Source organism: Nannospalax galili, unplaced genomic scaffold (genome assembly GCF_000622305.1).
Source record: "Nannospalax galili isolate Female #2095 unplaced genomic scaffold, S.galili_v1.0 scaffold334, whole genome shotgun sequence".
Taxonomy (NCBI): domain Eukaryota; kingdom Metazoa; phylum Chordata; class Mammalia; order Rodentia; family Spalacidae; genus Nannospalax; species Nannospalax galili.
In genome coordinates this window covers 1427727-1452751 of record NW_008336888.1, presented here as the reverse complement: position 1 = coordinate 1452751, position 25025 = coordinate 1427727, and the positions used below count along the sequence as shown (strand labels likewise).

The window sequence follows — 25025 nt, the reverse complement described above, 5'->3', positions numbered from 1 at the left end:
CTGGAAATCAAATATTCCTACGTTATAGACTTTTATTCAAAATATTTAGGACCATAAGTACTTCTAATTTCTGAATTCAGAATATTTGCATGTCCATTAAGAAATATCTTGAATATGAGGCCCAAGTCTGTATTTGAAATTCACTTGTGTTTCATAGGTATCTTATACACAGAGACTGAGGATGATTTTTTAAAGATCTTGATACTTTCCTACATTAATTAAGGATTTGTGATATAAAATTCTTTACTTGTAGCTTTATGCTGGTTTTCAAAACAGTTAGAATTTTGGAATTTTGGTTCAAGGGTGTTTAACTTGTAATGTAATCCACCATTTCATTTAGAATTTTAAGCCCCGAACATTTAGTTTGTGCAAAAGTCACTGTCAGTTACACATTGAAAATTAAGATTTGTCACTTTTCTTGTAACTGCCTCAGTATAGAATTTAATGTAAGAAGCTGTCACCTCCCTTTGTGTATTATTAAAGATACGTTCTTTACATAGAAAAAAAAATATTACAAAATAAATTAGAGGAAGTTCATTGGCTTCTACAATAACCAGAATCGCTTGTTGTCTTGCTCCTACAGAAGACAAAACACTGTTTTCAGAAACTGAGTTCAAAATCTAAATTATGCAGTTAAGAGCAATAGGAAATTGGCACCTCAAACAGGAGACTTTACAGACAAATCAGACTGTTCCAAGTTTGATCAAGCTGGTTGTAAATTATATCCACAGCAGCACTGATCTCAGTGATGAAACAAGTTGTGTTTTAAGTGTGGTATCTGAAAACTACTTATATCAGTTTTCCATTCCAAAAGGGAAGTTCCACCCTTCTGCCTCTCCTTCTGTGGCCACCCCTCCCACACGTATCTCCTGGCTCTATGGTTCTAAATAATACTAAACCATGACGAGACCAGTCTTTAGGTTTATGGTGTAGTCTGTCTTTACTGAGATAACCTTGGGATTCTATGTCTTTACTGAGATAACCTTGGGATTCTAGATCCTAAATTAGATTAGTTAAAAGCCCTCAGGGAGTCCCCTCTCACACAGCTTCTTCTGGAAGGACTGCCATCAATGCAGCGATTAAAGTGTTTATTGTTCAAGTTTTTCAAAGTATGAAATTACCTGAGTGTAGAGACTCTAAGGATGAGTCAGTGGGGAGCTAGTCATCATGGGATAGTGTGCTGGATAGCTTTAGTGTCAACTTGACACACCTGGGTTGAGGGAGCCTCAACTGAGGAATTACCTCCATTGGACTGGCCTGTGGCCAGGTCTGAGGGGCATCTTCTTGATGAATGATATGGGAGAGCCCAGCCCACTGTGGATGGTGCCACCCCTGGGCAGGTGGGCCTGTGTTGGATAAGAGAGCAAGCTGAGCAGGGGCCAGGGGAGTAAGTCAGTAAGCTGTGTTCTCCTCCGTGGCCTGTGCTCCAGCTCCTGCTTCCAGGTTCCAGACTTGATTTCCTACCTTGGGCTCCCTAATGAACTGTGACCCAAGAGATGTAAGCTAAATAAAGCCTTTCCTCCCCAAGTTGGTAGTGGTCAGAGTATATTGTCACAGCAATGGAGAAACAAACTAGGACAGAAATTGGTACCAGAGAGTGGGATATTGCTGTGACAGACCTGACCTTGGTGTTTTGGGGAGGACTGTGGAAGTGTTTGGAACTTTGGGCTGGAAAAGTTGTTGCGTGCTCAGAGTTTGTTGCTTTGGAGCTTGGAAAAGTTATACCAAAAGAGTTGTAAACCATGGAGGCCTGGCTTGTGACGCTTCAAAGCGAAGCAGAGACTATCAGGGCTGTTTCTGTGATATTTTGAATTGAGAATCTGTGGGTCTGGTCAGCTGGGGCTGAAGAATCAGCTGTGATTAAGAAGAGACCAGAACCTGAAGTAATACCTTTGCTTTACTGGGACAATTGATGTTGGTTAGCTGGGGCTGAAAAATCAGCTGTAAGTAACAAGATACCAGCATCACTGTGGTGAAGTCTTCTGGGAGGTATTTCCTCAGGGTCAACACACAGAGGGGACCCACACGTCTATTTCAAGCTGGAAGCAGGACTTGGTAATATGTAAGAGTCTCCTGCATGGTTCTGGTGTTGAAAGCATGAAGGGGTCACAGAGAGCAGCTGAGGCTTGACACTCTGAGAGGCCAGGAAAGGCCATAGGTGAAAGTGCAGCTTCAGTTGCAGCAAAGACCCCAGAATTGAAGGGGTCATGGACAGAATTTGAGGCTTTGCACCCCAAGAGGCAAGAAAAGGCCATTGGTGAAGGTATAGCCTCAGTTTCAGTGGAAACCCCGGCTTTTTGGAGATACCGGGACCATGGGACGACCACCAAGGACAGTAGTAGGTGTAGAATGGAACTGCCTGGGTCTGCAAGAAGAGCTGAGTGTGCTGTGGACTGAAGAGTCAGAGCAGTGGAGCTGCCAGAACCCTTTGGAGGCCAGAAGATTGTGAGTGAATCCCAGATGTCCAGCCTCGAGCTACTTCACTGGACTTTGGTTTTATGGGGCCTCTCCCTTTCCTCGTTGGTCGTTGGCCACTGGTCCACAAGGACAAAGGGAGCAGAAGCGACGAACGCTTCTGGTCAGGATGGCCAGTGAGCACAGACAGAAGAAAGCCCTTCCTTGGAGGCAGGTTCAGTGATACAAACAGCTCCAGACTCAGTGAAAGAGCTCTGTTAATTCAGTGGGGGTTAGGGAAAATATAGTGTGGAGGCAGTAGCCAATGCTTCCGCTGATAGGTGCTCACAGTATGCTTTATTTACATGTGGCAGTAGGCTCCTATCATCAGACTATTGGGTAATGCCTAATTATCATATAGAAAAAACCTGGGGGTAGTTTTTACTCCAGGTAACTATGCCAAAGGTCATGTTTTAAATGAGGCCAAGCATCCTTGCTTGGCGGCACTTTCCAGGTAAGTCAGGCAGGAAGCCCCTGCTGAGAAAGGAGCCAACCTTAACAGCGGGGTTCCCCAACAGGTTTTGCTTAGGTGTGCCCAATTCTCTCCTTTGAAATAAGACAGTACTAGTTTTGGATTTTACAGAAGCCCACCCAGAGTTGAGAGACTTTTAAAAGAGACTATGGACTTTCAAGTGTTTGGGTTTTTTTTTAAAGATTGTGGGGTTTTTAAGGTTGTACTGTCTTGTGATATTAATGTTAATATTGTGTCTTGGGGACAAGAATTGTAAAGGTTATGGTTTAATAGTGATGTATTTGTGTGTCAAGTTGACAAGGGGTCAATAGTGCTGGATAGCTTTAGTGTCAACTTGACACACCTGGGTTGAGGAGCCTCAATTGGGGAATTGCCTCCATTGGATTGGCCTGTGGCCCTGTCTGTGGGGCATTTTCTTGATGAGTGATGTGGGAGGGCCCAGCCCACTGTGGGTAGTGCCACCCCTGGGCAGGTGGGCCTGTGTTGGATAAGAGAGCAAGCTGAGTGAGCTGAGCAGGGAGGGGCCAGTGGAGCAAGTCAGTAAGCAGTGATCTTCCATGGCCTGTGCCCCAGCTCCTGCTTCCAGGTTCCAGACCTAGGTTCTTACCTTGGACTCCCTAATGAACTGTGACCCAGGAAATGAAAGATGAATAAAGCCTTTCCTCCCCAAGTTGGTAGTGGTCAGAGTGTATTGTCACAGCAATGGAGAAACAAACTAAGACAGATGGTCTTCCCTGTCCTCTGGGTGCTCCCATCTAGATCTAGATACATCTAGATCCATGTAGTGCCACTGTGCACTTGGTGGTATAAGCAGATGGATGTATGTTTTAATCTTCTCTACCTTTGAGGAAACTTCCCTGAAGAGGATAGAATTCATTGAGAACAACAGACAGAAGTCAGAAGTTACATTCTGCTCCATCCATTCCTTGACTTTTATCCCCCTTTACAGATGTGATTCTCTCTAGAGGTGGTTTGGTGGCTCGCATTTTAATAGGGACCATCAGGATATTTGCAATTAATGCTCCTCTCTGGGCAATGTTGTGTCAAGAAAAATCTTTAAGGTAGCTGTACTGATGGTGCACACCTCTGATCTCAGTACTTGGGAGGTTGAGGCAAGAGGAATGTTGTGAATTCAGGGCCATCCTGGGTTCCAAACCAGCCTGGCTACAACAGCAAGAGCCTATCCCAACTGGGGAAAAGAAAAGAAAGAAAAAACTTTAAGTATCCCTTTTCAGTTTGGTTTGTCTTTTATGTTTTATTTAAAGGTATGACACTGGCATTTGCAGGAATGTATTTATTGGTGAACTTTGCTCCAAACATAACCCAGGCTATCTCAGCAAGAGCAGTACAGTATTACTTTGTTGGCTGGCAGTTCCTGGTCTATGTGGTAAGAATTCTAAACATTTTACTCTTTCAGAGGTATATTAGCTAGACTGATGGCTACAGTGTTAGAAAACTAATGTAACTCTTCTCAGCACAATAGCTTACTACAATGTAAATATATTTGATTAGTAGCAAAGTATTTTAAATACTAAGTCAGCTGTTGAAGCATCTTTCAGAAAAAGTCCTCATTGAGATCAAAGCAGCATATTGACAAAAAGGAGCTGGCAGCAATGCACAGTCTCAAGGGATGCATAGAAGAAAGAATGAGATGAGCTGGTATGGTAGACATGTAAAGCCATTCATCGGGATGTCTTATTTTACACAGTGACTGGATGTGGTAAGTATAAAGAGAGGACATGATTGAAATGGTAGATAACTTGCTACAGAATTCCACTAAGATTGGAGAAAAAAACATTCTAGAAAGGTCAAGGAAAAGAAACTGGAATAGTCTAGTTGAGCAAGAGCTAGGTCAGCAAAATAGTTATAAATTCAACAAAAAGAATTAAAGCCTATAGAATCATACTTTTTGTTGTTGTTGTTGTTGGTCTTTTTGAGACAGGGTCTCCCTGTAGCCCCAGCTGTCCTGGAACTCACTATGTAGACCAGACTGGCCTTGGACTCACAGAGATCCACCTGCCTCTGCCTCCCGAGTGCTGGGATTAAAGGCGTGCTCCACCATGCCCGGCTATAATCATACATTTTTTAAAATTAGAAGTGACTCAAAAAAATATCTGATCTAGTCCACTGCCATTAGAAAAATTGAATGTTCAAACCCTGTATGCCTAGGATTTATAGGGGTGGCATTGGCATTTACAGGTTTTAAAGGTGAGCTTTGCCCCCAGATGTACCTCAGGCTGGTATCTCAGCAGTCTGTGTGACAAGAGTTCTGTGCATCTTACTATCCCTGACATATAATTCTTAGCACTAGAACACAAATATCTACAAATATTCTCTCTTCACTATCTTCCTCTTTATAATTTTCTCTTACCCTGCAAAAATTACTTAATTTCCCTGTGTTTTTTAAATGTTCATATGCTACACATCCTTTAATAAATTTTCCTGTTTCCCTTCAGTTCACTAAAAATGTATTCAGGTAGCCCACTTTTGCTGTCCCACCCACTTTCTCATTACAGTCTAGTAGATCTCTCTCCATTATTGTTCTCTCTCTCTCTCTCTCTCTCTCTCTCTCTCTCTCTCTCTCTCTCTCTCTCTCTCTCTGTTCTTGAACTTTGTGCAGTGTTAGCTCCATGCCCCTCATCTTGAATGTCTTCCTTCCTTGCCTTCCTCATATGTTTTACATTTCTTCTCTCCTTCCATAATTAATCCACCCCAGGCTCTTGGTGGTCACTTCCTCTACCAACCCCGCAGATCTACCTATACAATATAGGCTCCCTGAGTCTTCTAAAATGACACTGTTGTTCCCACAACATCATGCACCTTCCAAATCTAGGCCTTACCTGGCTCTTCTGCATTCTGCATTCACGTCTGTGTACTCATTTTTATTCCTGACTAGTTGTTGCATAGGTTCCTCAAATTAACACATCCAAATCTGGCTGTATTTTTCCTCCAAACTCTCTCATCTCTTATATTTCTGTGTCAGCATCCCATATGGGAAGCCTGAGCTACACATGGCTTCTTCCACATCTTCATCCCCCACTCTCTATCCTTGAGTGTTTTAAAGTCTCTTGAACCTGACTCCTCTTTTACATTCCCATTTTCATTGTATTAATCCAGACTTTCATCATCTGTTTCTCAGGCCATGCCAGTAGCATCTTGATGAGTCTGTCATCTTGCTCTCATCATCAGTACCATTGCTATAGGCATCATCCTGCATGCCACATAACCCAGTACTACTGTGTCTATGGTTTCCTCTGCCTGAAAAGTCCCCTACATCCTCTGACCCATAGTCCAGCCCCTTCCAGAACCCTCATGGACACTGCTCTGAGCAGCCTCTTCTGTGAAAATATTACCAAACTAGTTGCTCTATTTGCTTCACTTTCTACGGGCCATATTATGGCTTTATTGTCTATTTACCTGTCCACTATTCCAGTGACACACATCTTCAGGAGACTTATTGGTTAACCAGCCCATCAGTCAGCCCATTACTCAAAATGCCCTGCCCAAGGAAACACTTATTGCTGATGGGTTATTCTCCTGACGTTCATTCTCGTGTACTTTGTTTCTAACTGAGCTCTGTCACCCCTCCTCTTCCTTAGCCCTTGTCCTCCAACCTGAGCTTTTGTGGTTGGGAGTCCCAATTCAGGTTGGCCTTCCTGAGGTCTTTCATATTCTATGCCTTCACCCTGCCCCATTTATTTTCCTATTTGTCCATCATCATCAGTCTTTCAACTACCACAGCTTTCATCAGTCAGCTGTAAGACCTAGGAGTTTTAATCTGTGATTTACTTCTGTTCTTTATACTTCATTGAATATTTAATGATAGTACAGACTTGAAATCTTACCAACACATTACAACTTTTGCCTACAGGCAAAACAAATTCTTCATCCAGTAACAAAGGAGTGACATAGCCTATGACCAGAAAATTAATAGCCTGAGTTGAGTCCTCTGAAGATTAAAGATGTATCAAGTCTTCTCTCCTGGAATAAACTGCATTGTTTGATGATGATGTATCTTGTATTGTTTTTAACACCAGAGAACACATTTGAAAAGAACAAAACCGCCTTTCTCTTCCTTTCTTTTTTTCCTTCATGATACGGGGCATTGAACCCAGGGCTTTGCCACTGGTAGGTAGGTAGGTAGGTAGGTAAGTGCACCACCACTGAGGTCCAGCCCCAGATCACAAACTACTTTTTATCAAACCTTATATATCTGCAAAGAAACACACTCTAAATTTAACTTTGCAATTTACCAAATGTAACTCTTAAATCCATTTATTTATTCATTGATCCAGCTAATTATATATTAGAACTTGGGCTATAGAGAATTTTTTAATATTTTATTTTTTTATTTATTACATGTGTGAGTGTATTGCCTGTATGTAGGTGAGTGCACCTGTATCATACAGTGCCCACAGAGGTCAAAAGAGGGCACTGGACCCCCTGGAACTGAAACTATACACAGTTGTTAGCTGCTCTAGGGGTGTTGGGAACTGAACCTAAGTTCTCTGCAAGAGCAGCCGGTGCTCTTAACTGCTGAGCCATCTTTCCAGTCCCAAAAAGAATTCTTATAGTTAACTTTTTAAATGTCTAGGGCGAGACCTCTACTTCTGCAAAATCATATTATAATAATTAAGAGTATATTTCAAAGTAAATTCCACACAGAAAAGTGTAACTAATTTTAGGTACTTATAAGATAGCATAAAATTAGTCTGTAATAAAGCTACATTTGAGCAGCACTGTTGGCATTAGGGCACTAGATCAATTCTACATTAATTTGGAATTAATCCATTTTATAACTGCATGTCTAAAGACTCTGGGAATGATCAGTTACATACTAAAACCTTTGAGCTGAAGTTTACTTTAAATCTGTTGAACATCTAAGTAATCAATATTTAAGCTTCGGATGTCACAAATTATGTGCTCTTTTTTTCAACAAAGATAATAATTACATAATTAAGACTATTCTTTTAGAAAGGTGTGGTGGCACATGCCTATAGTCCCAGCACTCAGGAAGCCAAGGCAAAAGAATCACAAGTTCAAGGCCAGTGTGGGCTATATAGTGAGACCCTGTCTTAACACCCTCCCCCAAAGGACTAATTTTTGACAAGTCATTCAAAAATGTATCGCACCAAGTATAAATATGACTTTTGAATTGCCTTTCAAGATTGATTAAACAACTTACTAAATGAATAAAAATATTTTAAAATCTTAGTTTTGTATTTTTCCAGAAAGGAACTGTGAAGTTATAATCCAGACAAGCCCACATCATGCCCTTCCCTTATATGTTTACATGGACCAGATGGATGTCTGTTTTACTGTCAGTGTTTCTGCTAAGTGAAAGCCTCATGACAACAAAATGAGCTTGTCCTCCGCTTCGTGCTCTTCTGCAGGAAAGGGGTTTGAGAAGTCTGGTGTCTGCTGGCCAGGGAAGAATAAAGAGCTTTCTACTTAGCCACTACCACAGCCATCCAGGCCTGTCTGCCACCAATGCATAGTTCTCACCAGTACTTGCCAAAAGTCAGGACTGAGTGGGGTCTAAAAGTCAAAATATCTTGGAGGAATATTGCATAGCATGGTCCTCTGAGGAATCTCTTCTGTGTCAGCAGGTTAAACGCTAGAATGCTTAAGGAGAGAGATGGGTTTGGTTTTATTATTCCTGTATGTCCTGTTTCACCCAGGGGCTGTTTTCTCAAAGACTTTTTTTAAACACCTGTTAACTTTTTCTTCAGAGCCCACGTGAGGAAGTGCCCCAAAGCTTCAATTACTTCATGTTCTCTGGCAGGCTTGTTGGTGGCCATTTTGCCCACCCAGATTTTCCAATAAACTACTCAAATTGAAACCTCTGTTTTGAACATAAAATCCTTCACAAAATAATCCACACAGTGCTCATTTTCTTTCCTCAAATAAGCAGCAACAGGGGCCAACCTGTCATTTGGAGTAATTCTGTGACCCAATGCTGATAATTAAGTTTGAAGTTCTGGCAAAGCGACTTCAAAACCCACCATCAGGTTCTGAGAACCTGGAGGGAGAAAACTGTGCTTTTGTTAGGCATCAGTATCTCTTGCATGAGGTCCTTTTGCCTTATTGTCTGGAAGCAAGCAAACTGTGTGACTTCAGCAAAGGATGCTTCTGCAGCACAGTAGCCAGCCCTTACAGAACAGCCAAGCAAGCCCTGTGCAGAGCTCTGGCCACATTCTGTGCTTGGCCTTCACAGTCCTATGCAGTGGGCACGCTGTCTTCTACACCTCCCATAAGAGGAAGCTGAGACTTAGAGAGGCCCAGTCACTTGACCAAAGTTAATAAATACAAAGTCAGCTGGGCATAGTGGTGCACACCTTTAATACCAGAGGTAGGAGGAGCTCTGTGAGATAAAGGCCAGCCTGGCCTACATAGTGAGTTCAAAACCAGCTGGGGCTACAGAGAGACCCTTTCTCAAAAATACCAACCAATCCATCAACCAATACAAAGTCAGAGAGGCAGTACTCAAAACAAGGCTGTCCTTCTCTGGAGGGCACGCTATAATACTTCACTGAACTCCTTATGCAGAATCAATACAACTGACTACCAAGGATCAAATCTGTCTACAGGGAACCTTGACAGAGCACAGTCCTGTGAGACAGAGAAACCATTTGAATGGGTGAGCTTTCAAGAAAATAAGAAGATTGGGCTGGAGAGATGGCTCAGTGGTTTAAGAGCACGTACTGCTCCTGCAGAGGACCTGAGTTTGATTCCAGCACCTATGTCAGGCAGCTCACAAGCACCCATAACTCTAGCTCCAGTGCTCCAGATTCAGTGCTCTCTTCTGGCTTCCATGGGCACTCACACATTTACATACCCACACACATACACATAAATAAAAATAAAATAATTTTTTTAAAGAAATAGGGCTAAGCATGGTAGCACATGCCTTTAATCCCAGCACTTGGGAGGCAGAGGCAGGCAGATCTCTGTGAGTTGGAGGTCAGTCTGGTCTACACAGCAAGTCCCAGGCCAGTTGGGGCTACAGGGAGATGCTGTCTCAAAAAAGACCAAAAACATTTAAAAAAACATTTTTTTTTTTTTAAGGAGGAAAAGAAAGATGGGACTGGGGACTGGAGAGATGGTCAGCAGTTAAGAGCACTTGCGGTTCTTCCAGAGGACCCAGGTTCAGTTCCCAGCACCCACATGGTGGCTAACAACCTTTCTTAACTCCAGTTCCAGGGGACCCAAGACTCTCTTCTGGCCTCTGTAGGAATTGCATGCATGTGGTACACTTACATACTTACACTTGTACACATAACATTAAAATAGCAAATAAAATTTAAAAAAATAGTAAAGATAGACTCTGATTGGTGAAATTGACACATCATCCCCTGGACTTCCATTGCCTGCTTTACCACTAAAAACAGGGTGACAGGTGCCTGATGCCGTTAAGTCTAATGAGATTCACGAACCAGTTCAGAAACCCTAAAGTCAATTCAGAAAAATCATCTTGAAGGCTCTTTCTTGGAAAAGACTTCAGGTACCAAAACAATGAATCGGTTTTCTTTTAATTCTGTAAACAAATTGTCACAAACTTCATGACTTAACAAAAATGTATTACCATAATGATTTCCAAGTCAAAGTCTGACCCAGGTTCCCCTGAACTAGGATCAAATCTGGCAGACTGTGCTCCTTGTCAGTCTCCAGGGAGGCGACTGTCACCTTGTCCTTTCAGCTCCTAGTGGTCATCAGCAGTGCTTGGCTGAGCCTTCCCTGAATTGCCAGTCTCCCTGACTGCAATGGGAAGGCCTTCTGCTTGCAGGGATGCACGTGCCTGAATCATATAGGATCATGTCCTATCTCAGGTCCCTAACCTTAACCACAGTGGTGAAGCCCCAGTGCCATGTGCCATAACGTAGTCACATTATCCAGGCTTTAAAGCAAAAGCCTGTTCAGACCAAGTGACATCATGCTGCCTTCTGGGGCGGTATCATTTAACACTCTCCACCCCTGAGCCTCAGTCATCTCGCCCATAAAATGGGGATAATTGTGGCACCTACCTCCTTAAGTGGTTGTGGGGACTTGATGAGTTAATACAAATACAGGCCTGAGAACAGTGCACAGTGGGCTCACTGGAAGAACTGTTGTTATGTTGACCTCACAGAGAGCAGTCAGCAATGCATCTTCTCTGTGGGCACAGCAACCTGTAAAATCACAGCTTCCTCAATACTGATCATTTCAATGAGAAGAAAACATAGAATTGGCATCAGTTCATACCACTTGAATATTTTATCCCTGGGAGCCGTGTGGCCTCTTGGCACAAGATGGAACCAAGAGCCTCTTCAGTGCTTCTGTGGATAATGAGAACTCGTGTTTCATTTATCTGAAGCCACAGAAGTAGAATTTAAGGGGAGAGAACTGGTTACAACTACCTTTATCCTCTGCACCAAAATTAAGAGTGGGCATACATGTAGGTGCTCGCATGCTCCATGTGCTTGTGCAGGGAGAGCCCTCTGTTCCCTAGTAATGACCACAGTGCTATTGCACACAATCTGGTTACATCCAGTGAAAACCTACACCTGAGGGACACTAGGTCAAGAGAGTCTTCCCATTAACAGTTGGTGAGGTATACAGAGACTGGAACACCCAACGTCACAGTGGCCGAAGGGGAAGACAAAGGGACGGTGCTTGAAAAGCTTTTGTAGGGCATAAGCCCCACAGGGAAATAATTGGTTCCATTTACCAGGGGAAGAAAAGTTCAAAGGATGATTTAATCTTCCATATTATATGAAAAGCTTTCTAAATATGGAATGTTCATCCTGCTGCTTCCCTGACCCACAGAGGAGTAAGGGAAAGAAAACAAACCAATAGCAGAACCTTGAACTGAAGCAGAAATTTATGTTATTTAGAGAGGGTTCTGTAAGTAAAATTCAGTCCTAGAAATAATGCAGTCCCAAACCCAGTGATTTTTTTTTAAATAAAGAAAAAAAATTAGTAGTGGTGCTTTTACTCATCCTGTCTGAAAAGTAATCTCCATGTTTATGGTTTCACCATAGGAACACCACCTCTGAGTACAGTAACTGTACCTTGGTTTCAGGTTATCTTAAATGTGACAAAAAAAAATTTTTTGATGAAAAAAAACTGAAAGTTCAAAACTTAAACTAGGCTTTTCTTCACAATAGCAAAATTTTAGACTTTCAGACCTTTATTGAGTGCTGAGTTTATTGGACATCAAGTCTGTGTATTATTTTTCTGCTGCTGTGATAGAGTAACCTGACAAAAGCAGCTTAAGGAAGAAAGTTTATTTTTGGCTGACAGTTCCAAAGGGGACATGTCTATCATGGGGAGAAGGCATGGCTCCGGGAGCATGAGCCTGGCATTCAAGAAGCAGAGTGAGTACATTTCATCTGAACACAGGAAGCAGAAGGAGAACAGGAAGTGGAGCTAGCCTATAAAACTTGAAAGCCCACCCCCAGTGACATATTTCCCTCCAGCAAAGCCCCATCTCCTAGGTTCCATGCCCTTCCCAAACAGCACCACCAGCTGGGGACCTAATATTCAAACACATGGGCCTACGGGGGACATTTCATATTTAAACTACAACAGTCTGTGCAAGTTGTTTAAAATAGATTTAAGGTATAATTTGCTTATGAATTCCACAAATACTTATTGCATGACCAACTACGCGCCAGGCAGATAGAGTGACAAAGAGAACAGGTAAGATTCCCATTTTCGTGGAACTGGCTTCCCCTGTCTTTAGTTGGGAAGAGAGAAGAAACACAGAGCAAATGACCAAGAACTAGACCAGATGATGGTAAGACAGGCTGCAGCAATCCGAAGCCTGAGAGGTGACAGGGTGACTGAGTGGGTCTTTTAGATCAGAGTAATCAAGGAATAGCTCTTAGAGGAGGTGACATTTCACCTGAGCTGAATGACTAGAGGGAATCATTGTGTCGAGATTGGTGAAAGGGCATTCTTGGCAGAACACGATGCAATCTGAGAATGACAAAGAATTGGGGGGTGGGGAGAAGGAAAGGAGAGTAAGAGAGAACAAAGGCCATTGTGGCAGGCACACAGTAGATATCTATGAGGTGACATCTCTTTGTTATCCAGAAGAAAATTTGGTTTTTGATCTAAATGGAATTTATAAAACCATAGGAAACTCAAGCAACGGACTGGCTGCCTCACCCCTTGCATCAACCTGGATGACTCTCATGCACAATTGTTTCTTTCATTCTTTTCCTGAGTCTGACTTTTTAATTTCTTTTGACATAATGATCATGGTTTACACTATGGGCCTCTGCAGTGGGACATGCTACAAGGAATCAAGAGTTGGGGTATTCCCTGTATTAGCACAGCAGGCCTGCTAAGCCAGCACACGGGCAGGAGACGCTTGGGAAAATGACACTGAAGTCGCAGGGAGCCACGTCCGGAAAGCTGGACTGGCGCCACTGGCGGGTAGGTGTTAGTCAAGCTCTGAATCTGGGTGTCTGAGGATCCTGATGGTCCCCCTCATGTAGAGTCAGCCCTGGGAACCTGAGTCACCCCAACCCTCATAAGAACCGTGGCAAAATCAAAAAGATAATCGGGGAATCTTAAACACTGTGTAGAATAACTTACTCTTTTTTATCTTTTTCATTTTTAGATTTTAGAAATATTAGCTTTCTGCATCCTTCTATATTTCCATAAAAGAAAAGGAATGAAGCACATTGTGATTCTGCTAACTCTAGTGGCACTCCTCGGTAAGGGCCTATTTCATGTTCTTAGTCTCTAAGTGAATATGCTGCATCATAGGTTTGAAGGAAAATACTTGGTTGAACACACTGTTCTCTCACTGCTTCTAAGTCTGACCCTCAGGAAAAAAAATCCATATTATACTCTGCATATCCACTTCTCATTTCATACATATTTAATTCTTTTAAAAATATAGTCGAGGTTTTCATATCTTGGTAATTTTATTTATTCTCTGAAAAATTGAGAATTTTTTAAGCAAATAATTGAAAAATAGTAAAAGGAAGAAACTAATGAACTCAGTTGAAACCTTTGGATCAGAACTTATTTAACAAGGTCTATCCTGTTTACATTTTAAAAAATAACTTATATGGTTAACTTATATGAAACACAAATATGTGGAACAAGCGATTGTAAAGCAACTGTACTTGACTGTGTCCTTTTTCCTCTCCCTCCAGCCCCATCTCTCTTGATCTCTCTCACATACTCATATATCAACACTAGGAGAGCTCATTATACATTTGAGAAATTCTCTTTCGAAACTTAACCCTTCTTTTTCTTTGCCCATAAGATGGCCCAAACATGGCGTGCTGTTTGCTATAGCTTTGTAAATTGTACTGATGTCTGTTGAAGCAGGCTGCAGCCCCTGTGTTAATGAGATGCTGGAGTTTTCATCTTTCCATCTCATCAACCTAGTCCTCTCCTTTGAATTGGAAGATTTGTGTTTGTGATCGTTACTTTTAGAAATAAATGTACACTACACCATATGCAGGTATGTTGTTGATCAAGAGAACAGAGGAAACTTTGTATTGTTTCTTCTCAGATTTCCAGATAACCGAGAACAAAAGCAAACAAGAAAAAGGGAAACTATACATAATATTGAAAATAAAGCAAAGTTGAAATAGGAAAATAATAATATACATAAGTTATTAGCATAAATGTAAATGGAATAAGTTAACGTAGCTTTTTAAAAAGATTTTCAAATTGAACTTCAAAGAAATTCTCATACCAGTTTTGAAAAAAAGTTCTAAATTGATTCAGTCCATGTGCATGGGTGCAGCTCTGTGAGAGTTATTAAAATAGCTGCACCCCTGCTAGCTCCCAGAATGGGTCCTTCTGATGCCTCCTCTTCCTCTGGCCCCTACCGCTACCATGTTTAGCACTTAGTACAAATGTAGGCTCCTCCTCCAGGACCAGCTTACCTTCTGACTAATTAGACTAGATACAAAATGTTTTACCTAGAACTATGCAACTCATAAGAGAAAGTCTGAACTGAAAGTAGAAGAAACGGAAAGTAGAAGAAAGTAGGGATCATGATGTTACTACATTAGAATCAAGACAGAAAACACTAAATGTAACAAACAGGAGTCATTTATTCTGATAAGAAGAACCTAAGATACATCATGCCTTTGTGTGCAGTGGAAAATCTTCAGAAAGATGCAAAACTACATTAATAGGAAGATAAGAGGAGTGGAGGGTTCTCTCGCTGATGGAAGAGAAAGACATAAATTTGTTGGGATAGAAGACTTGAATACTTAGTGTTGAACTGGACCCTCTAATACTGAACTCTAACTTCTGAAAACAGTGCTCTTTCTTTCTAGGGATTGTATATCATTTACAAATGTTGATTTTATAACTGGCAACCAAAAAAAAAGTCTGTGATAAATTCCAGGAAGTTGAAATAGAATGAACCACATTCACAATGAAATAAAAATAGAAAATAACAACAATAGAAACCAGTAAAAGCCTGCCACCTGGAAATGTTAACAGTACTCAACTGCAGCTGGGCAAAGCAGAAAGCAAGGTCTAATTGCAGCATGTATATTAAAGATTATTGTGGAAAAATACTTAATATTAAAGCCTACAGTTAGTGACACTGTGTTCCCAGGAAATTATCATCTTAATGTAAGTCAAAGCACATTCAGCTCATAAGTTAGAAAAAAACATGAAGTAAAAATTAAGGAAGACATGATGGCACATGCCTTTAATCTGAGCACTTGAGAGGCAGAGGCAGGTGGATATCTGTGACACTGAGGCCAGCCTGGTCTACATAGCAAGTTCCAAGGCTAGCTGGGGTACAGGGAGACCCCACCTTAAAAAACATAACTGGGGAAGACATAAAGGAGCAATTTATCAGAATAAAGACAAAAGGACTTGAGAGCTGGCTCTGTAGTTAAGAGCACTGGCTGCTCTTGCAGAGAGAACTCAGGTTCAGTTCCCAACACACACATGATGACTTAGCACTGTCTATAACTCCAGCTCCAGGAGATCTGATGCCCTCTTCAGCCTCCAAAGGCATTGCATTCACATGGTGCGCTTATGTACATGCAGGCAAAACACTCATACACATAAAATAAAAATAAATCAATCCAAAATTTTAAATAAAGGCAAAAATCAATGCAATAAAAAACATAAAAGCAATGAGTTGAGAAATGAACCCAAGAAGCAACTCTTAAAAGACAACAAATAAAATATATCCTCCATCAGAAAAAAAAAAAGAACAAATATTCAAAAATAAAGAGTGGAGGGGGCTGGAGAGATGGTTCTTAAGAGCATGCATTTCTCTTGCGGAGGACATGAGTTCAGTTCCCAGCACCCACATCAGGAAGCTCACAATTGCCTGTAACTATAGCTCCAGGGAATCCAACACCCTCTATTGGCTCCACAAGCACCTACTCATGCACATATCCACACACAGACACATAATTTGAAATAAATCTTTGAAAATAAATACAGAGGAGAGATAGGTAAGTGGAAATAAAGACATATACAAATGTGTATTAAAGCATAGACACATTGCTTGTTTTTAAATGAAAATAAGGAAGAAAGTTATTTAAAAGCCATGTCCTAAAAAAAGAACTAAGCCTACACCATTTCCAAGATAATGCCTTCAAACCTAAAGGAACAGATCATTCTAATGTTGGAACCATTTGTGGACATAAGAAGAAAATGTTCCTTTCTAAAACATAATCAGATAATGTTGATCACAAATCTGAAAAAAAATGCTTCATAACCAAGAGATCTAATGAAACTGGATCTTTCCCTTTGTGACACTTAGAATATTTTTCATTTATATTCTACTTAAATGTTTAATACATTGTTATGAGCTTAGTTTGTCAGATTAATCCTGTGAACATAAAAAACATGCCTTTTGTTTGTAGTACATATATTTTACCTGGAGCCAAGCACAGGGAGCATGCAATGAACACTTGACTTAACTAAGAAAAGATGATTAAGAAATCTGTTAAGAGAGGCCAGTGAGATAGCTCAGTGGGTAAAGGTGCTTGTCAACAAGCCTGGCAACCTGAGTTCAATCCCTGGGACCCACACAGTAAAAGGAGAACACTAATTCTTGCCAATTGTCCTCTGACTTACACACACACACACACACACACACACACACAGAGTAAATTATTTAAATTTTTGTAATTTCATATTAAAAAAATAAATCCATTACCTTTTCTAATTTCAATGTATAATGACACATATGTGTAAATGTCATGCTGAGCTGGGCGTGGTGGCACACGCCTTTAATCCCAGGCAGATCTCTGTGAGTTCGAGGCCAGCCTGGTCTCCATAGTGAATCCAGGACAGCTGGGGCTACAGGGAGACCCTGTCTCAAAAAGACCAAAAAAAAAGTCGTCATGCTGAAACTTGTTATTTTGTGTTAATGAGTCAAAGGGAAATACTGAGATGTTGGTCAAGGAGTACAGACTTTGAGTCAGAAGTTGAGCATGTTCTGGGGCCTCAATATACAAAATGGTGATTGCAGCTAACAATGCTGTATTATATAACTAGAATTTTATGACAGTACGTATTAAGTGTTCTCACTATATACACATAAAACGATGGGTGGAAAATGATGGGTGTGGGGCTGAAGAGGTGGCTCAAAAGTGAAGAGCACTGACTGCTCTTGCCAGCTCCCAGAACCCACATGGTGGCTAATAACCATCTGTAACTCCAGTTCCAGGGATCCAACACCCTTTTCTGGCCTCCGTGGGCATTGCATGACACAGGTGCACTTACATACATGCAGGCAAAACACTCATGCACATAAAAATAAATAATTTTTTAAAGTAAAGATGTTAGATGTATTGACCAACCTGAATATGATAATCATTTTGTTACATAATATGTACATCAAATTGTCATGTTGCACACTTAAATTTATACAATGTTATTTTTCAATGATCCCTCAACAAAGCCAGAAAAATAAACAAGAAGGAAATGCCATGTAGTTATTTCAATATATGTTGAAAAGCATGTTAAAATTTTAATATTCAAACCTGCTGAAGAACTGGATGGTGAAATACCAGAAGTGCTCTCATTACAGTAAGAAATGAAAAAAGATAGCCACCCTTCACTGTGCACATCTTGATCTTTGGGTATTTTACAGTAATCATCAGTGACTTTTACAAGAAAAAATGGTTATGAAACTCTTGTAGCAGATTTTAAAATTTTATAGTGTTACATAAAATGGGGAAAGTATCACACAACATACTTCCCTGCACTGTGATGGGAAGCACACATGAGGCAAAGTGGGCACTGAGTGAGAGGGAGCAGGCCTGCAGTGTTTCTTTGTTATTGATCTAATACTGATGGTGTGATAGATCAAAAACTGTCTCTAAAAAATAGAAGCCAGATATGGTGGGACATGCCTGTCATTCCAGTACTTCAGAGATGAAGGCAGGGGTTTAAAGCCAAACTAAGCTATATAATTGAGCTTGAGGCCATCTTGGATAACATGAGACCCTATTTCCAAAAAAATCAGAAAAAGAAAAAGAGAGGGGAAGGGAAGGAAAGCCTCCAGTGAGTAGCTGCATTTGCCTGTGCCTGGTGATGCCATTTCTTTTATACATATATATTTTTCAAATTATAAATTGACATAACAGTACAAATTTATGGAACAGAGATGTTATGATTTATGAACACCATTGGAATAATCAAATGAAGCTAGGTAGCAAATCCATTACCTCAAATAGTGACCTTTTTGTGATGAAAACGTTTAACATATGTTTTATTAGCAATTTTTTTTTTTGTCTTTTTGAGACAGGGTCTCCCTGTAGCCCCAGTTGTCCTGGAACTTGCTATGTAGACCAGGCTGGCCTTGAACTCACAAAGATCCGCCTGCCTCTGCCTCCCAAGTGCTGGGATTAAAGGTGTGCACTACCACGCCCGGCAGCGATTTTAAATGTCATTGGAATCTCAGAGAAATGGTGAGGGGTTTTTTTGGTCGTTTTGGTTTGGTTTAGTTTTTGAGTTCTGTTGCATAGCATGGTGAATATTGCCATTGACAAGCTTGCAACCTCTTTTCTTAAAAGAAATTTTCTTAAAATTTCTCCACGTTTCATGACTGAAGCTTCTATGCACAGCCCTCATGAGGGTCAGAATCCTGGGAAAGCCAGAAAAACTGACCTATTTTTAGCACACTCTGGTTGTCAAAGCAAAATTAACAAATGATCTTTGATCTAGAAATATTCACATAGGATCTGGCACCTAGTAATCCTTAGAATGGAATGAAGAACTAAGCATAAAGTAAGATAGCCAAATATCACACATGGGTACAAGGATGCTGGGGGAAATGGTATTACAGCAACGAAGGGAATTTGTGTTTGCACTTGATAATTAAGAAAGTAGAGAAAGGTAGAAAGAAAACAACAAAGATCATGTCATGAAGACTGTGACAAGGTAGACATTGTGACTGCCATCCTCCAGGAGGCGGCTTGCCGGTGTTTCAGAAGCCTTCACACAATGGCTGTCAACACAGTCATTCCCCTTCAGGTGATTTTCCAAAGAAATAGGCAGGATGATGGACAGATTTGTGTTCAAGAATATTCGCTGCAGCCTCATTTTAATAGTAAAAGAAAATTGATTTAATCTAAATATCCAAAAATAGGGAATTGTCAAAATAAATTATACATTTCATACAAAGGCATTCTTGACAGCCAATAAAAGGCTTTAGAATACTTTGTGGCATAGAAACTACTCAATGGTGATGGGAAATAGGTTCCCAAGTGGTGTGTACCCTATGAGTCACATGTTTCCATACATGCTCCTTTGCAAAAAGCAAAATCATGATGTGCCCAAATGTCAAAAACTGAATTGAGCACTAGTGTTGAGATTACAGATGATTTTCATTTTTCTTTCTAAGCCTTTCTGCATTTTCTTACGAACATATACATTTTTAATGAACACATATATTTTTATAAATCTAAATAAGTATTTTGAGTTTTTCATATTCCCAGTGTTACAGATAACAATTGACAGTGTCTTTTATTATTTCTTTGATAGTTTCCTACAATATATTTCAATTATATTCTCCCCTCTCCCAACTCCTCCCAGATCTACTCCTATCTCCCTACCTACCATCTTTGTGTTCTTTTTTTTCATTTTTGTTCTTTTAAATTTGTATTTATATGTATGTGTGTGCCCATGTGAATACATGCCATGCATGTGTGCATGCTGGTGTGCATGCTGGTGGAGGCCAGAAAGCGGCGTCAGATCCCCTGGAGCCTGAGTTGCAGGCAATTGTGAGCTACCTGAGGTGGGTGCTGGGAACTGAACTCAGGTCCTCTGGAAGGGCAACGAGTAAGTGTTCTTAACCACTGAGTCATCTCTCCAGTACCCTTTGTGTGTTTTTTCTTCTCCCACCCCATGGAGTCCAATTTATGTTGCCCAGATACTCTTGAGTGTGGAACTAGCCCTGGAGTGTAATAAACCTACCAGGGACCACACCCTTAAAGAAAACAGATTCTTCCTCACCCAGTAGCTATCATATGCCAATAGCTCCTTAGTTATGGTTGGGACTTCATAACCACCTCCCCGCTCCATGCCAGAATTTTGTCTGGGTTGAGCTTCAACAGGTCTTGTATGTATTGTCACAATTGTTGTGAGTTAATATCTGTCATTGCCCTGCTAGAAAACACTGTTTCCTTGTAGTGACTGACCATCTCTGACTCTTAGTCTTTCACCCTCTCTTCCACAAAGATCCCTGAGCCTTGGAGGAAGTGGTATGATATAGATATCCCATTTAAGGCTGAGTACTCTGTAGTCTCTTATTCTCTGCATGTTGACCAGTTGTGAGTCTCTGTGATAATTGCCTTTTACTGCAAGAAGAAGCTTCTTTGATGAGGGTTGAGAGATCTACTAACCCATAGGTATAGCAAAAAGTCATTAGGAGTTGCTTTAATACTATGTACATTTAATAGACTATTAGTAACAGGTTCTCCCCTAGGCCCATGACCAATTTAGCCCCAGGTTCTTGGCCCCCCCTAATGGTGCCAGGTGTGGTCAGAGAATGGGCCATAAATACAATCACAAGGTGTTTGGTTGCTCCTATAACATTCATGCCACTATTGCACTAGTGGGCATGCCTTGCCAAAGTCAGTTGTTTTTGCATCTCACAGGGTCACAGCTGGATAATATTGAGGATTATGTTTCTCCTCTGATAGCCTCCATAGCACCTTTCAGCACTATGAAAGCTAGCCCACAGGAATGAAGCTTCCAGGTCAGAACCTGTTTGATTTCTCCATGTTTCATGACTTAAGGATGTGTTGTTTTCAGCAATAGGGTCTTACTGAACTGACAATATCTTAAGGTAGTTTTTCTAGCCCTTTTTCTTTGTATACTGTACTAGTTTTTATCAATTTGACACAAATTAGAGTCACCTGAGAAGAAAGAACCTCAATGGAAGAATTTCTCCCATCAGACTGGCCTGTGGGCATGTCTTTGAGGAATTTTCATAATTGTTAATTGATGTAGGAGGGCCTAGCCCACTCGAGGCAGTGCCATTCCTAGGCAGGTGGTCCTGAGCTATTTAAGAAAATTAGCTGAACAACCCATGGGGAGCAAGCCAGTAAACAGCATTCCTCCATGACCTCTGCTTCAGATTCTGCTCCAGGTTCCTGCCTTGATGATGAACTGTGACTCAGTGTTTTATCACAGCAACAGGAAAGCAAACGAGGACACATACATAAGTACCCTATTTTTGTATATATAGTATTAGAATGGTGCTATATTACAATTTTCTAATTGTACCTATCTTCATCAGCCACATTCCCCAACCCCCAAAAATAACAAAATAAAAAACTTTGAAGTACTTGACACCAGTCTAGAAATAACTCAGACATATAATAAATAGTGATTATGCATGCTTCAAAAATATGAGTAATTATAGAAGTTGATGGTTTGCTTAGCAGCTTTATAAAGAATTCTAGTGGGGTTTTGGGGGTGATTTTTTGCTTAAGTATAATTTAAAATTATTTGGCAGTTAAATTAGCTGACCTTTAAGGTCCTCCATAATCCTGAGGTTCTCAGACTAATGGAACTGTATGTTCAACTCCTTCTCTATTACCCCTCTGGGAGACCTGCCTGTCCAGACCACAAGACTGTAACCACACTGTGCTCCAATTTCAGCAAAAGTGTTTTAGGAAGAAATAAGGTCCCTGAAGAGCTGACCAACAAACTTATACCAAGTCACATACAAATCTTTGTACAGTTTAAGAGATTAGCTAAGATAGGACTATTTCATAATCAGAGTTATGACATCTGACATCTGTAAACAGACCAGGTCAAAAGATATTTAAAGATAGAGTGGGTCATTGTTATAAGGACTTCTTTTCTCAGATTGGGGATTCATTTTAGAATTTAGCTCTTAGTCTGCTCTGGTAATTATGATTTCTATTTGAAAGAAAATGCCTAGTTTGGAAGTATGCCCTAGAATCCTTCAAGTATATTTTCAGATTTTGGAAAAAAATTATGAAGACTCCTTGCCTATTTTAAATATATCCTTTATATATTTTTATATTTATCTTTTCAAAAGCTAAAGAGGGAATAATTTTGGTATGTTATGGACAAGTACACCAGCAGCAATGTAAGAGTGCTTCTCTTTCCCGTTGCCCTTAGCTTCTAATGATTTTATTTTATGTAAAAATTATTTGTGAATTTTCTTGTGTGCGTGTGTGTGTGTGTGTGTGTGTGTGTGTGTGTGTGTGCAGGCTTGTGTGTGTACTTGTGTGTACAGGTGCCCTCACCCTTGTGGGTATGTATGGAGGCCAGAGGTTGACTTTGGAATGTCTTCCTCAGTTGCTTTTCTGCCTTATTTTCTGAGACAGGGTCTCTCACTGAATCTGGAGCTTGCTGTTTCAGCTAGGCTGGCTGGTCAGTGAGCCCCTGGGATCTACCGCTCTCCACCCCAACTCCCAGCCTGGGGATTACAGATGTACACAGCCACACCTTGCATTTAGGTGTGCTCTGGGGATCCTAATCAGGCCTTTATACTTAGGTAGCAAGCACTTTACTCATTGATCCATCTACTTAGCTCCTAACATGCAGTTTTCTGCAGATTTCAGCTAAGCTAGGAATTGTTTGTAGCGTAGTTTCAAGGATAGATAGAAAGTATTGTATTCCTACAGAAATGTGAAAAGAAAATAAGCATTGCTTTCATAGTCCATTTTCAAGTCTGTTTTTCTTAATTGTTCTCTGGAACCTATGAAAAATTTGTTCCCAGAAGGGTCCCTCCTCAGCACAGAAAATAAGTAGATACTGCTTATGAAAATAATCAGTTTTATAGTTCAATCTGAGAAATGAATACTCAGTTCTGATCCTGCTTCTCTTTACTGTCTTTGTCAAAGTGTAAGACAGTGTCTAGGCATCTCCTAACAGAAGGGTTCACACAGTACAACCCGTAGCAAACTCAAGGAGTCGCAGCTTTCTACTTCCTGTCTTCCTGCCTATGTAGCTTTGAACTTTTTGCCTGTAGTTTATCATTTTCTCATTAATGCCCCAAGGACAGCCTAACCCATTGCCTCCCTTCACTGTTTTTGCCATTCCCACCCACTCGAAATTATAATCTACACAGCATCCTCTCCACAGCTAAGACCGGAATATAAGCATCGTGCTCCTAAAGTAGAAAGCACTCAGTCCCACAGTGGAGCTTAGCTGATTTAAGCGATCAAAAGTCCTGCCCTATTAGAGTCTTGTCCTCCCCATGCCCCTCACAACATCATTCTTAAAGCAAATTGGTATTTTGTCACTCCACAAGTACACTTAAGCAATGTATCTGTCTCAAATATGTATTTGTGTTTCTGTTTTATTTTCCAGCCTCATTGACTGTTATTTCAGTAAAAGCTGTCTCAGGCATGATCACTTTTTCTATGATGGATAAAATGCAACTAACTTACCCCATCTTCTATATCATGTTTGTCATCATGATAGCATCTTGTGTTTTCCAAGTCAAGTAAGTTAGCGTCTACATACTCAATGACCTTTTGGCATTCCTGTGCTTCTCTGAGCATTCATCTCTATTGGCTTTAGATACAGTTAAAGTGAGAGACAATGGGTCTCTCAGGGTGAAGAGACTCCAGCTTATCTACAGCCCGCATGCCTTGCTTTCTTCTTTCCTATCCAATAATTAGTTTGTATTCGGCACCGCCTTCATGTCTTGTGCATTCTAAAGAGCAGCCATAATCCAGCTAAGTGTGCTTTGATGCTTTCCTGATGCTCTTCTGCTTGTAATTAATATCCATCGTACACAGGTTGTCATTAGCAATAAATCAAAAGGGCAGGTCCACATCCAGGATTTCATTCTAAATATAGGAAACGCATGAACCCTTCACCTCCATTTCTTAGCTCATGCTCACTAATTGCCCAGAGATGGACAAAACCAGACGTTTGGCTGGGAGGAAAATCCTTTCCCCAGAACTTTGCATCTTCGGCCAGAATTTCACTTTGTACCCATGGGATTGCAGAATAGTTGTTTCATGTTTCTCTTGGGTCCTCATACTGGTGACATGGAACATTTTTAATTTCTGCCTCCATCTGCTTTAATCACAGCCCCCAATTCCACATTGTAATTAAACCTAGGCTCTCATGAGTTGGCCAGAGAGCTTTCTGTTCACCCCAAAATGCTATCCAAAAGCATCACCCTAGTGCCAGCAAGGAAACCAGAGCTCAGTCTGGTAATATGAGTGGTTCCTTCTGCAGGTGACAGTAATAGCTACTTGCTATTGTTTATAAGTAGGTCCTAGGCCTGGAGGGTGACAAGAGAAATCCAGTGTTTTGTCGCTGTTTATTTGTCAAGTCCTCCTGAGACCAAGTGCGTTTATCACGCTTGAATATTGTTATTTGTTTCTTCTTTCTTCTGAATCAGTGGATACTGCTACAGTGTCTTTAGGGATTTAGTGATGGGTGTCATTGCCCTTACACTATGCTTCATGAACTTAAAGGCAGACACAACTGAAGGAAGACTACATCCTGTCACCCTTAATTCACTCTCTCCACCCATAATACAGTAAAAATGTGGTCCTCAGCCTTATTTTCCCATTAAAATTACCTGAGGTCTGTTTAGATAGGTATACACACACACGCACACACACACACACACACACACACACCCACACACTCA

General features: G+C 40.8%; 1 protein-coding gene across 1 annotated transcript in view; it reads left to right on the top strand.

The window, feature by feature from the left end:
- Nipal2 (NIPA like domain containing 2) overlaps positions 1 to 25025 on the top strand; it is a 96225-nt gene that overhangs the window by 63984 nt on the left and 7216 nt on the right. Inside the window, exons 4-6 of the mRNA XM_029562790.1 lie at positions 4192 to 4313; positions 13536 to 13632; positions 23723 to 23858. Coding sequence (XP_029418650.1) covers positions 4192 to 4313; positions 13536 to 13632; positions 23723 to 23858 — 355 coding nt within the window. The remainder of the gene's footprint in view (positions 1 to 4191; positions 4314 to 13535; positions 13633 to 23722; positions 23859 to 25025) is intronic.